At 52.6% G+C, this 13191-nt stretch overlaps 1 protein-coding gene across 7 annotated transcripts in view; it reads right to left on the bottom strand.

Annotated features, from left to right (window-relative positions):
* Klf13 (Kruppel-like factor 13) overlaps window positions 1-13191 on the bottom strand; it is a 49733-nt gene that overhangs the window by 6086 nt on the left and 30456 nt on the right. The window contains exon 1 of one of the 7 annotated variants that reach the window (XM_005381669.2): window positions 6099-6503. The exons of 4 other annotated variants lie outside the window; for them this stretch is intronic. In XM_005381669.2, the coding sequence (XP_005381726.1) occupies window positions 6099-6384 (286 nt within the window). In that variant the 5' untranslated portion in view covers window positions 6385-6503. Of the gene's footprint in view, window positions 1-4746; window positions 4775-5196; window positions 5264-6098; window positions 6504-13191 lie in introns of those variants that run through there. 2 more of the 7 variants (XM_013512597.1, XM_005381674.2) reach the window with 2 other exon arrangements.

Raw genomic sequence — 13191 nt, 5'->3', positions numbered from 1 at the left:
GGAAACCCTCAGGGACCAAGAGAGGAGGCAGAACACGGAAGGCACGGGAGGTAAGGGCCGCTACTGAAAGGACCCGCCTCCGCCTTCTGGCCCGGGGGAGACTAGCATTCACCCAGGCAAATTCTGAACCATAAAAAAATGCAGTCAACTGCTCAAGGAGAACCGGTGGGGGTGGTGACACCCCAGAAGGCAGCCTTCCTAGCAGTGGCCGTGTAGCCCCCTTCCTACCCGGTCTTCCTCCACCTCCTACACGGTCCCCTAAAGCACACTGCCAGTCCTTCTGGGTGGCCCAGCTATGCCATCTACCTTAAAGACAGCCAGCTCAAACACCAACAGACATTCAAGGATGGCCAGATGGCAAAGGAGAATCAGCAACACACATGGGAAAACAAAGAGCAACAAAACCACCAACTCCAGAGAAGAGGAGTGGAACCGGGGAGAGAATGTTAACCTAACAATTCTAAGGAGTGTCCTCGGGGAGTCTGAGACGCAATCTGATGCATAAAGCAAACAAACAGGAGGAAGTTGAGAGGAATAAAAAATAGCGTTTAGAAAATGAAAATATCACGGCCCAAACGAAAGCTACATTTAAAAAGTTGCAAATATATGCAAGGAAATATTCCAGAAAATAGAACTCCCCGTAAAGTTCTAGGAACTATGTGAATGTTGCAGTATTCTGTCCCCTCTTGCTGAAGCAGCGAGTCATATGTGACTGTACTTGGTGTCCTCATTAATTCCTGCCATTGCGGGAAAGGTACAGGTGGCAGTAGGGCTTCAAACCCTACATAACCATATTATTTCCTAAATCTGTTTGACAGTTAACAGAAAGGAAAGGCCAAAAGTTGAAAACCATAGGGAATTAATCCAGGGAGTCCAACATCTAACAGGAAGTACAGAGTAAGAAAGCAGACAAAATGAAGCACAGTATAAGAACTTACCAAAGAAATAACAGAAGAGTATCAGGGTAAAAATTAAGACACAAAACAAAGCTAAAATAAAAACAGACTAACAGGGTCAGGGTAAGAAAAGGTGGGCCCTGATGCAGGAATTTCTGCCAAGATAGAACACAGAGTAAAACCAGTGGTCCTAAAACTTCACAGAGAAGGAGAAGAGAAACAAACACCAGGTTATCCGTGAGGGATCAAGTCTGGGGCAGGTACCAGACTTCTCCTAACCCACACTGTACGCTTGAAGGCAGGGCAACAGGGACATCTCTGTTTACACTTCATATTCCAGTTTAAAAAAAAAAAAAGGAAGGAGAGAAAACTGTGAAGCCAGACCACGGGTGAAAAGTGAAGGGAGGCCAGGCGTGGTGGCGCATGGCTGTAATCCTAGCACCCAAGAGATTGAGACAGGAGGATCATCCGAGTGTTTGAGGTCTGTCTGCACTACATAGTGAGATTCTGACTCAGAAGGAAGGAAGAAAGGAAGGAAGGAAGGAAGGAAGGAAGGAAGGAAGGAAGGAAAAAAGAAAGGAGAAATCCTAAGTCAAGGGCAAGGCAAAAGCCTAGAAGACCACTGGACGAGTGATCAGGCCTCACCTCACAAGGATAAAATTCCAGGAGGACAGTGGCTCTGTGCACCATAGGGTACAATTGAGGCTGGATGAGCTTCAGGACATGGGAAAGCACATGATTATTCTTTGTTTGAAAAATAAAAAAACAGGCAATAAGAAACTCCAGGAAAAAATAAAGACACAAACAAACTGAGGTCCAAATTAGAAGCAAACTACAGTGGCAGGTGATTATGTGCAGTCAACAAAGAGCTCCAAGCCAAGCTCTGTTGGAGAGGCTTTCATGCCACAGTATCTATCCTGCACACCACCATGAGGTGGCAGAAGGGAATGGAATCCAGCACAAGCCCCGGCACACAGACACAGACTTTATGAGTCCTGCTCATGAAAATTTTAACACAAGATGTCAGGGTTCAACAGCAATCTCACAAGCTGGGTGTGGTGCCGCATGTCTGCAATCCCGCCCCTGGGAGGCGGAGGGAAGGTCATTGCAAGCCTGAACTGCATAGTGAGACCCTGTCTCAAAATGAATCAACCACCCGCCCCTGGGAGGCGGAGGGAAGGTCATTGCAAGCCTGAACTGCATAGTGAGACCCTGTCTCAAAATGAATCAACCAATCACACAGACAGAGCCCTTGGGACTCTGCAGATTTTAGGGAAAGGTAGAAAGACTAGTGTGTAATCAAAGCAAATAACCAAGAGAAATAGGCTAAGAGCAACAAAGGTAATGAAATACAACATTAATCAATTCAAAGGGAAGCGGGATGGGGTAGAAGTGAGGCAAACCCTTAAATTTCATGGCAGGGGAATAACACAAGAAATCTGGTAAATTAAGGAATGGCAATAAAATAATACAGTTCTTTTATGGGAGGAACCACCAGGGCAACTAAAACCAGAAAGAGAAATGTTGGTTTCTGGAGAGTAAGCTTGAACTGAGAAGACGATACTCCCCCACATCGCTTTTTAATTTTTTCTTTTTTTTCATTTTAAAGAGAATAATTTTAAAAAACAATAAAAATGAGACAGAATTTTAAGACATGATAGGAAATTAACAATGGTTATTATATGGCATACTGTTATCTTCAAAGTAGTTGATCAGACCACAAGATATAGGCCTGTAAGATTGGTCAAACAATACAAACACTAACTGTTCCTTTCAATGAACTAACAGAAATCAGCAGTACAATTATCCTAGCTATCTTGTGTATGTTCTTTGGAAGAGGATACTTTTTAATTGTAAGCCTTGCTGTGTTATAGAACTTTTCATAATTGAAATGAACGTTTAAATACAATTTTTAGCCGGGCACAGTGGCACACGCCTGTAATCCCAGTACTTGGGAGGCTAAGGCAGGAGGATCATTGCAAGCTCGAGACTGGGCTGGGCTACAAAGTGAGCTCAAGATCAGCCTGAACTGCATAGCGAGACCGTGTCTCAAAAAAACAAAACAAAAACAATACAATTCTTAAGTATCTACCCCAACATTGCCTTAATCACATTCAAAGAAATATTAGTACTGAGGAAACTGCTAACTGGTTCTAGGAAAATTTTTTTTTCAAACAGCTTCATGCTAACTACACTCCTAGAGATTAACAATGCATATTAGTTGTTAAAAGCTCGGAAAAGCCCAGCATGAAATGGCCCGGCATTAAACCTGTCAGGGCAGACCCTGTCTCCATCAGATACGGACGGTGTGGCCTCAGACAAACCCCTCAAGGCCTGCCGTGGGGGGACAGGAGTCTCTGAGGAGATGCGTGCAAGGCCTGACACTCAGAAGCTGGGAATGTGACCTTATATGGGAGACACGTGACGTGATTAAAGTATGGATCTGAGATGACACTGTGCGTGTCTGGGGGAAGGGAGAGGGAGGGAGGGAGAGAAGAGCACGTGAACATGGAGGCAGAGACTGCAGCGACGCAGGGATCAGCAAGCCAAGGAACACAGCAGACCACCAGCACCAAGAAGCTAGCAGAGCTCAGCGTGGACCTCCCTCCCTCATAGCCTCTAGGAAGACCTCACGCTGCCAACGCCTTCACTTCAGACGCTGACCTCTGGCATCTTAAGCGTAAGTTCACCTTGTGTCTAAGCTGTCCGGATTGTGGAAACGTGTTACAGTAACCACCGGAAATGAATACGCTGGAGAACCCACAGAGTGCTACACATGTACACGCGGCGTGTGCCTGGCACGTCCCAGATACACACTCCTGAAATAGGATCTATTATCACTGCTCTCACCCTTGTCACCGCCAGCTGGGTTTTCTTGGTGGGGGTGGGAGGCACGGATTCACCCTTGCTTCTTAAGAGGCCTGGGCTTAGATGGGAGGCTTCATCCTCACCAGGGTCTTTAAGGCTGCAACCCAGGCAGGGGCCCAGGGCTCGAGCACACTATACACGGGCACTCAATGTTGGGGACGCGCAGAACTGTGGCATCCACCTGGACGGCCTGCCGGTGTCGTGCATCCCAGAGACAAGGAAGGAGGAGTCCTAAATCACTGGCCAACACGAAGCCCTCTGATTCCTCGGCCATCTCTTAGCCTGTGCTCAATAGCTGGCCCTGAAGACAGGATCACGACCGAGACAGAGGCAAGCCTCCCTCTTCTGTTCTCTATTCTCACTTGGCCTATTTTAGGAGAGGTAATGGCCAATAAACTGGTCTACAGAAGGAAGTTACAGGCCGGGCACAGTGGTGCATGCCTGTAATCCCAGCTCCAGCACTCAGGAGGCTGAGGCAGGAGGATCTCTACAACATTAAGGCCAAAGGCCAGTCTGGGCTGCAAAGTGAGTTCAAGGCCAGCCTGAACTGCATAGTGTACCCTGTCTCACGAAAGGAAAAAAAAAAAAAAGGGAAGTTACGATTCACGCTGGCAAGGAATAGCACTAGGTCTGGCTGGGTGGCCCCTGAGTGGCAACATTCCAGTGGCACCCAAAAGACAAGAATGGGTGGGGGAAGGGGCACCAGAAAACTGCCCTCCAGCGCACTATCACTGACACTTTCAGCGAGGTCCCCAAAGAGCACCTGCTTGTATGGGTTACATCCATTCAGATTTACTACATTACAGATGAAGATCTTAAACCCAAGCACACACTCCAGCGGCTGTCCGGAGGGGTGATGTCATTACACATGGTGCACTGTCTGGCATAGTCCATTGTGCTCTTGGGGAGAAAGAAGGGTAAATAATGTCACTGTTATGAAAACAGCTTTGAGCTCACAGACCGCTGAAAGAGTGTCAAGTACCTGCTGGTGTCATTCTCTGTCACTTGAAATGCCCGCTGTTCTGGGGACTGACCTCAGGGTGGTGTGGCTGAGCTGAGTAAGCACAGGGCGAGGGCAGAGGAGGGTGGGGCACCCCGGCTGGGCCCTGCAGGCCTGAGCACCCCCTGCCCGCTGCAAAGGGAGCCAGAGTCCTTCTTGCGCCGCTCCGGCATGTGCCTCCTCCCGCAGTTGGACACGGGCCTCTCCTTCCCGCAGGGGGGCTCAGTCCAGCTCCAGGGAGGAGTGGGGCCTCCTACAGCGCGCCGGGCTGCTTCAGATCCCAGGAGGAGCCGGGTGACGGCTTGGGCGGGAGGTCAGGCGCACAGGACAGCAGGGGAGCGGGGAGCGGGCTTTGTGGCGAGGGGACGGGTGAAAGGAAGAGGGGGAGGGATGCTGGGGGGACACTGGGAGACGCAGGAGGGGCAGACCCACCAGGCTCCCAGGGGGCCAGCGGGGGCGGGCCAGGCAGAAGCGGAGGGGACATTAGGGGCCAGGGCGCACTCGCAGCCCGGAGTGAAGCCCAAGGAGTGCACGCAGGGCGCGGGGCACGCGGGGCGCGGGGGTGGGGCTCAGCGTGGGGCGAGGCCGGTGGAGGTTACATAAATGTTCCCTGGCGCCGCCGCGAGGCCGCCGGGAGTCCAGCAGGGCCGAGGACGATTGCCTCATCTTATCAGGAACTCGGCGTCCCCACCAGTCTTGCCCAAGCCACAGCGGGGGACAGCGCGTTCCGCGGGCCGGCAGGAGGGGCCCCTGACCGCGGGGCGCTCCTCCACCGCGATCTGCGCCCTTCCTCCCTGGAGCAGCCGCAGGAGCGTGCTGGGGCTCAACACAGGCCAGTGTGGCATTTCGGGGCTGTCCTACCCTCCTGTGCCAAGAGGCGAGCTTCCCATTATCCCCCGTCACCCAGCCGGGCTTCCCAAGCTGCCAGCCGCCCGGCCCCAAGGCGCGAGCCCGCCTCCCGCACAGCACCTGTGCAAACCACAGCATGCTTCTGCGGCCTCCCCCGTGCAGGCTGCGGGTGGGGTCGTTTTCGCTGTCGCCAGTGACCAGCACTGAGCCTGAACCCAAGCAGCCGCCTGGGACCACGACAGCTTTCGGACACCCTCCTGCTTGGTCCCGGCAGTGCCAGGGGGAAGGGCGGGGCCCACCTGACCAGAGGGCCCTGGGGAGGCAGATGACTCCATGGAGGCCACGGGGTGCCCTGGCTCTGCAGGCACAAAGGTGTGTGTCTGAGGTGCGGGGAGAGGCCCTGCTCCTCCAGAGAGAAGCCACCTCTGCGGAGTTCCCAGCCCCTGGTATCGGCACCCAAGAGCAGGCTGTCACTGTCAACAGACCGTTTTGATCTGTGGGCACCGGCTTGGGCACATTTCCAGCTCCCAGGCTCAAGACTGCTGTGCTCTTCACTCTGGGAAGGCCTATTTGCTGTCCTGCCCTGGGGCAGCTCAGCAGATGGCCAAACACTGGAGCTAACCCACTGCCAGCCTCTGAGGAGACCCGGCACACACCTCCTCCAAGGTGAGGGAGCGCTGTCCTAATTCTGTAGGAGGGCACTACAAATGCCAGTGGCTCGTGAAGCCACACGGCCCTGATGTGCAGAAGCCCATCTCCCAGGTGGGACATGCTTACCACCCACTGAACAGGGGAGGGAGCGAGGTGAGGCCCAGCAGCAGAGAGGAGCTGCCACTCAGCTGGCCGGTGGCAGAGCCGAACCACAGCTGGGGCCTCTCAAACCCTAGGATTTACCCCACAGCCAGGGAGATGCCCACCACAAGGAAGCGGCCCTCCGCACTGCCAGTCCTGTGCTGCCGACCTGGGCGGGCACCTTGCCTGTTTCTCAGTTCTGTGAGCCTATGAGGGAGGCCTCACTCCCGCAGATACTGCTCCACCGCTCCCACTGCGCTCTTACACCTGTGGGCAAGGGCCCTCGGGGAGGGGCACAGCGGCAGGGGCACCTGTTTGCAGGAGCTGCCCGCCTCCTCCCTGCTTCAGAGCACTCTGGGCTGCTGCTGTTGCTGTGCATTCGCCACTGTCGCTGGTCACACACTCTGCCTGTACAGCGGTGCTCATGCAAGAGCATCAGGACTTTGGAGGGGCACGGGCCTGGCTGGGGACCTTCAGGCACAACCTCATAACCCACCTCGGCCCAGTGTGCGTTTTGGTTTCTGCAACAGATGCACAGATATTTTTTAAAGGATGCATTTTTTGTTGCTGTTCTGCTTGTGTTTTGGAACAGTAACTGGATCTTAAAATTTATACAGAAATAGACAGAACAGCCAGAAAGGCTCTGCAAACGAAGAACAGCACTGGGGAGCAGGGAGCCAGAGGACCAGATCCTCAAGCTCCGGCAGGGCCAGCGGGGCACTGGCCAGCAGGGTGGAGGAGGAATGAGAACAGCCCCCCACCCGCAGACTGCCGACTGCACAGGGCACAGAGTGGCACTCACCCTCCGCCCCACGGGGACCAGTGAAGGGCAACTAGATAGTATTCGTGGAGAGGGTGGGAGCCATGCTTTGACCCTGAAGCCAAGAGAAATTTGAAGTGGGATCAAAACACCACATAATACCCCCTACATATGTAAAGTTTTATGTATGTGCTAAGACTTTCTCAAAAATTAAAAATTCTACATCCATCAAAGATTTCAATGTGAAAAGTGAAACTATGGATGTCTAGGAGGAAACTGTTTTATCATACTAAAAGTTCTTTCTATATTAACCAAAGCGCAGAAGCTGTAGAAGACATAAATGTGCCGGGCATGGTGGGGCATGCCTGTAATCCCAGCACTTGGGAGGCTGAGGCAAGAGGGTTGTTGAGAGTTCAAGACCAGCCTGGGCTACAAAGTGAGCTCTAGCCCAGCCTGAACTGCACAGCGAGACCCTGTCTCAAAAAGCAAAAAAAAAAAAAGATGTAAATCTGACTACACAGAATATAAAACAATTGTGGACAAAGCCATATAGAAAAAGGCAAAAGGCAACTAGAAAACAAAACAAAAACCATCTACAGCTCCTATCACAAAGAGCTAAGCTGCAACACAGAAGAAACTCACAGAAACGGGAGGACAACGTAAAATAGCACAGGCAAAGGCAGTGCATAAAACTGGGGAAACAAACAGCTCCAAACACTGCAAAACAGGCTCCACCTCCCAACCAGGAGTTAAAGGAAATCAATCTCACTGAGAGGCAGCTTTGATCTGGCACACGGATGAGGCTTGGGGAAACTGGCCCTCAATATTTTGCTGATCAGAGTATGAACTGTTACAAGTTCCCTGCAGGGTGATGGGTGAGACCTATCAGAATTACAAATGAGCATCTCCTTTGACCCTGCAACCAGACTTGTGGAACCTTATTCTACAAGTACACCCATGCACCTACAAAGTGAGACATACGCCTGATTCTTCAGTGCAGCAGAGCAGCCGAAGCTTGGAAAAACAGCCCCTAAGTACCCTGTGGAACGCCCATGTGAGGGAATACTATGAAAAACAAGTAGGAGTTCTTCCTGAACTGATATGGAAGGGTGCCCAAGCTGTACTGCCAAGTGGAGAAAACCAGGTCTAGCCGGGCGTGGTGGTGCACGCCTGTAATCCCAGTGCTTGGGAGGCTGAGCCAGGAGGATCACCATGAGTTCAAGGCCAGCCTGCACTACACAGTGAGACCCTGTCTCAAAACAACAACAGCAACAAGAACAAGCACAAACCCAAATCAGGTCCAGCAGAGAACACACGAAGGACAATCAGATGGTACAGCGACGTGTGCACTTGCCTGTTGTGCGGAGGACCCTTGGGGGACACCAGGGAGAGCAGCAGAGGGAAGACAAGGAAAGCTGCAAGAACTGTCCCTGGGAACCTGCTGAAACTTTTGAGGCTGTGAGGCACACAAATGCACTACTGTGTATTCAGACATTAAGTTAAAAACAAGGAATGCATAGCAAACTAGAAAATGTTCATCGTGATTGATGCCCATTTAAAAATTAGACATTAGGACTGAGGGTGCCGTGAAGTGGTAGAGCACCTGAGTAGCTTACGTGAGGCACTGAGATAGACAGATAGATAGATAGATAGACAGATAAACAGACTTAAAAATTAGACACTAAACACTCTTTGGGACCAGACCCCCATTCAGGCTTACATGCTACCTTGTATTCAGCACAATATTACCCCAAGAGCTCCCCTAAAACAATAGTCACCTGAGTGGATTTTCTTCAGACCATGGTGGGAGAGGGACCTTAAAGTCTGAGAAACTCAGAAATAGCAACGAGCAAGGAAGTCCAACCTTCCCTCCCAGGAGACATAACCAGGGCAGGGCTCCTCGGCTCTGGAGCCCTTCCTCACCCAGTGAACTGTCCTACTGAAGGGTGCTCCCTGAAAAGGCTTTGGCAGGGCGATGTAGAACAGGTCAGACTTTAAAAAAACGATGAAAGAGGGCAAATATTCAGAAAGAGTTTCAGCAGCAGCAGACACAGTGATTATGTGTTCACGGCCCCCTCCCTACTCCAGAACACGAGCTCCTGACACAAACCCACTTCACGCACCCTGTGGAAACCAGCCTGAGTAAATGGGGCAGGTGCTGGCAGCCCAGAGGCCAAGTCCACCCGGCCACCAGCACAAGGACCCCCAGCTCAAGACAGGAGGGGCCGTCTGCCTGCAGGTGCTGGTGAGGACCGGCCCCCAGGGGAGCTGCAGACGCCTGGGAAGGGGTTTTCTCTTAGACTAAAAACAGAGAAGGAAGGAAGGAGGGAGGGAGGGCAGGAAGAGTGTGGGCTGGGGGAAGCCGGCACAGTTGGGACAGCCTCTTGCTCCTACCTCTGGCAGGCTGTGCCGGGCTGTGACGCCTGGGGTGGCCATGAGCAGGGGCGGGGGCTCTGCTGACAACTGCTCCTTGACACAGACGAGCCCTCTGCTAACGGTCGCAGCTCGCACATCCCCTGCTTAAGCAGTAACACTCTCTAAGGTCAGCTGGGTCCCCGGCAGAACGGGAAACAAGGTGGGGGTGGAAGCAAAGGGTTCCCTTCCCCCTGCAGTCTGCCTGTGTGTACTGCCAGCCCCCCACCCCCGCATCCACGCTCACACCCTGGGTTCTCTGGGCAATTGAGGGAGGGGCCCCTCTCTGCCTCTCTGACAACCACTACCCCATTTCCTCTTCCTGTGCCTCCCCTTCCTCCTTCTGCCCTCTCCCTGGGTTCCTCCCGGGTGGGTCCTGCCTGCAGGACCCTGGACCCAGCCTGCTACACAGATGGCGCAATGGCAAGAGCAACGCACAGCACGGACGGCCACACGAGCGGCTTTCCTCTCCGTGCAGGCCAGCTCAGCTGACTGCCAACCTGAGACCCGGGAGGTGTCGGGTGAGATCCACCTCAGAGTGAAGGCATCGGATGACCTCACCAAGGTTACACCCCAGCAGGGCTAGGCCTCAGAGCCTAGATTTCTCCTGGAAAGAAGGCATTTTCCCAGGCCCTCCCCAAGGCAGAACGGGAATTGCTGTAGCGCGCTGCCCCACCTAGCCTGTCCCGGAAGGTGAGGACAGAAGAGAAGCGGATGCAACAGGGAGGCTCAGCACAGGCCTCCCTTGCGGTGCCAGCTCCAGGCAGTGACGTCACCCTCTGCACCTGGGGGCTCTGGCTTCACAAAAGGGGCCAGCAGCTCCACCACTGCCAGGCTGCAGCGCTGGCCCGTTCCTAATTTTATGGTAGGCCTACAAGGAGCAGGCTGCCTCCCGTCAAGCGGACGGCCCTACAGTGCCTACACTGTCACCCGTGCCAAGGCACAAGGCCGCCTCATGCTCAGAAGGAGCTGGGCAGCTCTTTTCCAAAACTCCTGCCTGTGTGAGGAGAGCTGCACCTGACCGAGCACCCACTCCACACTGTAGCTCAGAGGCCCCTGGCCAGCCGGGACAGCCCCTGCCTCCAGGTCTAAGGTGAACCTACCCCTGGCCTGTTCCAGGTAAAGGCAGCAGGCTCCATGCGCCACAGCAAGAAAGTGGAGGGAAGCTCCCAGACGAACAGAAAACCAAACCAAACCAAAAGGATACTACTCAGAGCCGATTTGATGATGTAACTAAGTCAGAATTTTCATTTTGACCATGGGCCTGGACCTTTGGTCTTTGAGGGAGCTGAACTTTAAAAGAAAAAAAGCCAGACACTAATCTGTCTGTCTTACAAGAGCGGAACAGTGCTAGAAAATTCTGTTCCTGACACCCAGGCAGGAGCCAGGGAGACTCTCAAGGCCTCTCCTCCAGGATCCTAGGCCCACTGACCACCAGGTACTTGCAGTTACTGGAAATTTATTACCAGAATCTTCTGGGAAAACTACTGTGTTAAAAAACCTCGTGCACAGAAAGTCTTTTGAGGGGGGAACCAGCAGCCCCAGGCCCTGTCCCTCAACCCGGCCTGCAGATACACCAGGAACGTCTGAACCCTGTGCAGAAGGCCACCTCTCCTGGGAGATGAAGCCCAGCCCAGCCCTGTCCCAGGCCTGCTCATGGCCACCCCAGGCTGTCGACACCATCCCTTCCTCCTTGCATCCTGCATGGCCCTCCACCCTGTTTCCTCTGCCCTTCGCTGTCCTTGCCTGGAGCAAGACCCTAAGGGCGATGACCCTAGAGACACCATCCAGGAAGGAAAGCTGGCTGCAGCACTCTGCATGCCCCTCCTTGAGTTCCCAGAAGCCCAAAGCAGGAGCGACCTCTTCCACAGCTTTGCAGGACACCTCAAGACCCGTGGCTATCTGGGTCTGCTGATGCCGAGGGGGCTGGTGAAGGCTGGGACCACTGCCCGGACAGGAACCCTGTCCTGTGCCCTGTCCTGCACCTGCAGGACCCTGCAGCATGGGAGGAGGGGCTGGTGCTCTCTGGTGTCCCTCCAAGGTTCCTGGAACCGGGCTGCCTCTGTTGAGGGGCAGGGTGGACAAGGAGAGAGTAAGTCCATGCAGCCTGCCTGGCCGTCTCTAATGCCACCGTGCTCTCATAAGCCACAGACGGAGGCCACTCACAGCCAGTTTCATTCAGTTGGACAGCAAAGCAAACGGACTACCAAGTGGCCGAGCCCTGCTGCTCACATGCATGCAGGGAATGCATGCACTACAGAGTGCAGAGCGGAAAGGAGACACAGCAGTATGTGACTGTCTCTTCTGGCACTCCTATAGCTTTCAGCTGAACTGCTCTGGACAATAAGAAAAAATGTAATAATATGATATGACATAGTTGGGTCACACACATGGGACCCAACCCCTAGTTCACAACTGGGACACTTCCATGGAATCCCACACCCCTGACCTTTGATAAAGAAGTAGCACTGATTTGCATGCACTGGTACACTCGTCTGGAAAGGTCAAAAGGACCACATGCCAGGAATTTTATAAAGGTGTTTTCCCTTCTACTAAGGGTTACAAAACACATTTGAACATTTCCATTTCTAAGGCCCCCTTTAAAACAGCACTAACAGCTGTGCATGGTGGTGCACGCCTGTAATCCCAGCACTCAGGAGGATGAGGCAGGAGGATCTCACTGTGAATTTGAGACCAGCCTAGGCTGCAAAGTGAGCTCCAGGCCAGCCTGAACTGCATAGTGAGACCCTGTCTCAAAAAGACAAAACACAAAAAAAACAACAGCCCTAACAAAATACCTATGATTTCTGCCTGAAGATGAGATGTTACCACAGACAAGGGCTCTGGAATGCACGCATGCATGTGTGTGTGTGTGCACGTATGTGTGTGTATGTTTCATCGCTGGTGGTACAAAGGGATCTACTCACTTTTATTCTTCTTTTTACTAACAAAATTCATAAAAAGCTGCCCAATGGAACAGTCATGTATACGTCACTGGTGGTTCAAGCTGCCGGCTAGCAAGACATATGAATTACAGCCCCGTTGTGAATATGTTAAATGTACAGTGGAAGAAGCCACACCCAAACAAGTACAGGCTGCCTGACTCCATTCATAAGGCATTCTGCAAAAGCCAAATCCGCAGGGACAGGAAATACGCGAGAGGGTAGCGAGATTAGGGGCTGATAAAGGGGATGTACAGGGCCGTTTCTAGTGTGACTGAGCTGTTCTGTCTGGTACTGGAGCAGGAGGTAGAAGACTGCATTTGTAAAAACTCTTACATCTGGCCAGGCACAGTGGCTTGCACCTCTAAGCCCAGCTACTCAGGGGTAAAAGCAGCAAGATCTTGTGAACCCAAGAGGTCAAGACGAGTCTGAGCTGTCTTAAGAAGGAAAAAAAGTTAGGGCCAGGGGGATACGGCTCGGTGGTAGAGTGCTTACTTAGCCCTCGGTTTGCACACCACAAAAAAGAAAAGAGAGCAAAAGAACTCTTGAAACTGTACATCACAAATAATGTACTTTTACTCTATAAAAAATTTTTTTAAAGTCATCCAGGAAGTTGGGGGATCCCAGGATGGAACTCAGACAGTGACAAAAGACTCTCACTGTACACAGACA

This window comes from Chinchilla lanigera, unplaced genomic scaffold, assembly GCF_000276665.1.
Source record: "Chinchilla lanigera isolate Chin_1 unplaced genomic scaffold, ChiLan1.0 scaffold00015, whole genome shotgun sequence".
NCBI classification, from domain to species: domain Eukaryota; kingdom Metazoa; phylum Chordata; class Mammalia; order Rodentia; family Chinchillidae; genus Chinchilla; species Chinchilla lanigera.
The sequence above is the reverse complement of the archived record's forward strand: the minus strand, read 5'-3'. Positions and strand labels throughout refer to the sequence as shown.